Source organism: Charadrius vociferus, unplaced genomic scaffold (assembly GCF_000708025.1).
Source record: "Charadrius vociferus isolate BGI_N301 unplaced genomic scaffold, ASM70802v2 scaffold384, whole genome shotgun sequence".
NCBI lineage: Eukaryota > Metazoa > Chordata > Aves > Charadriiformes > Charadriidae > Charadrius > Charadrius vociferus.
In genome coordinates, this window is record NW_009648234.1 from 67,639 (window position 1) to 70,265 (window position 2,627).

At 39.8% G+C, this 2,627-nt stretch overlaps 1 protein-coding gene across 1 annotated transcript in view; it reads right to left on the reverse strand.

Annotated features, from left to right (window-relative positions):
- Window positions 1-2,627, reverse strand: part of EGR3 (early growth response 3) — an 11,129-nt gene that overhangs the window by 7,553 nt on the left and 949 nt on the right. Inside the window, exon 2 of the mRNA XM_009884142.1 lies at window positions 130-245. Within this exon, the coding sequence (XP_009882444.1) occupies window positions 130-245 (116 nt within the window). The remainder of the gene's footprint in view (window positions 1-129; window positions 246-2,627) is intronic.

A 2,627-nucleotide genomic window follows, 5' to 3' on the forward strand; every position in this document is an offset into this window, starting at 1 on the left:
AAAATGGTGACGGGGTCAAGGCGACGGCGGCGATGACGGCACCGGCGGGGGAAAAAAAAAATAAGACGCAAGGGCAAGGGCAAGCCAAGGATGCGGTGGGTTTTGGGACACACACACACACACACACACACACTTCGGGGCGCGCTCCGTCCCCAGGCAGGTGGGAAAAGGGGGGGACACGAGGACGGAGCCGGTCGCCTTCGGGGTCACCCAGCGTCCTGGCCAGCTGGTCTCGGCACGCCGTCCTGCGAACAGAACTGAAGGAGAAGTTGGGGGTGGGGGGGGGACACACACTGAGAAAAGGTTGGGTTATTTTCAAATAAAAAATAATAATAATTAAAAAAAAAACATACAAAAAAAATTAATAATTTAAGAAAATACAACACCAGCAAAAAAAAATAATATACAAACAGGTTTCAAAGTCGCCCGTAAAGAGGCACAGCGCCCACCGTCCTACACATTTCAAGCCATTTTAACACCCCCCTTACATATTAGAGACTTCTTTTTTTTTTTTCTTTTCCAAACCAACATAGATCTTTCTTTAAGCAAGGTAAAATAAAGATATTTACTACAGATTTTGATTGTCAGCAAACACAATATATTTACTGCATTAGCATTTGCTCACAGTGCAAATGGTACAACAATACATCAGTTCAATATTTCTGATTTTTTCCCTTAAAAATGCTGTATGCATTAACTATCATATTTGCATTACAACATGACAAATGAGCAAATGAAATGTGTGTGAAAATTATCACCTTTTCACAATATCAAGCATAATTTTTTTTTTAACCTTAGTATAAGGTACTATAAATCCAAGAAATAAAAACATCCACAAAATATATTACATCTGGTATGATTTTTTTTTTCTCTAAGTACTCAACTTTATACAAAAGTCTTTCAAAAAATATCATTCCCTTAGGTTTGTGTGGTTAAACCTGATTGTGGTTTTTTTTTGTTCCTTTCGGTTCACATAAATTAGACTGCATTCTTTCTCTTCTCTTTATTTTTTGTACGTTTTTAATGTTTTTTTTTTTTTTTTCACATGCAGACATCAAACCTGGATAGCACGACCTTTTGGCAACAAAGATTTTTTTTTTTTAAAGTCATTATTATTTTTGCTTAGTTTAGCTTAAATGTCTGAGCACAGTTTTATTAAAACAAAAGAAGAAAAAAATCAGAGCAGTCATGCAATGACATGCACATACCAGAAGGAGAAAGAAAAAAAAAAAAAATAAAATAGAGGACTAATTGATTTTTTCTCCTCCGTAGTTGGTTGGTTGTTTTAAAGTGACCAAATAAAATAAAATAAAAATATCTCACATTATAAAAAGTATTCAGCAAAATACTGGGTTGTTTTTTGTGGTTTTTTTTTTCTTTTTTTCTGCATTTCTGTAAAGAATTTCCCTTCTGCTGGGGAAAAAAAAAAAAAAAAAAGCCAGAGTTACCCTCAGCTGAAAGCATTTTCAAGCTGCATTTAGAAATCACTTTACTCACTTCTGAAGTGCAATCAACCCCCAGTGAAGTGAAATGGCTTTTCTAATAGGAAGCAGCAACAGACAATTTCAAAGCGAAATTTCAGGGGGAATGGAGAGAAGTCAGGCTGTAATTACACCTGGTGAAAATTACCCAGGATTGAAGGTTAATAGAGCACCTCTTTCTAAGTCCCATGGGAATGCTTAAGGGACTGGAAGCAGCAGAGAATTCCCATCATGGGATGGGAGTGGATGAGGTGGAACAGACAGACAATAGCAGATCTGCTGAAGGGACAGAGGTGATGTAAAGGATTTAGGCAGTCACAATGCAGATGCTGAGGCTGGCTCTGTGTGAGTGACCTCTAAAATGCTGAGCAGGGTAACTGCTCGCTGAGGCATGATACTGCAGCTGTGGGTTGTGCTGCTCTGGGGTCTGAGCCCACCTTGGTCCCTGCTTGCCCACATCAGCCCCAGCCAGCGCTTACTCGGGGGATTCAGCATCTCTGTGCAGTCTGTCCCATCCTTGTGCTCTAAAGTGTATGAATCTATAGATATCTAAGGACCCCAACAGTTCCCAGGGAAATTAAACAGCTTTTTCTAGGCAGGCCTTGTTAAAGCTGTCTAAAGTTAAACTCCTTTTTTGGAAAACATTGACTGTGAATAAACCAAGTATATACCAATGTGCTCGTAGACCAGTTTCACAACTGGCACAGGTGGGTGCAGATAGAGTAACTGAGCACAGCGCAGCCCGTGTGCAGGACATGCCCACAACGTGCAGCAAACACACTACTGCCGGAGCTGGTCTTTCTTTCAGGTCTCTGTGTCTCCGGCTGCAAGAAGGATTAAACATTTTTTACTTGTATATTTTCTGATGGGCAAGGTCAGCCTCTGAAATGATGGGTATTGGATCATGTTACGCCTGAACACAAGCGTAAGTGACCCATGAAATTAAAGGACATTTTCTGGCATTCAGTCAGGATAGCTCAAGTTTCCTGAAGGTAGATCAGCCTGGAAAGTCCTAGCAACAAAGAAAAGATATTCATCTCTAGGTGGAAGAAATAGGTGAAATAAAAATATACAAACAGGGAGAGTCTAACTTGAGCCCAATGAAACAGAAAAGTGGTGGTGGTTTGGTTTTGGGTTTTTTTTTTT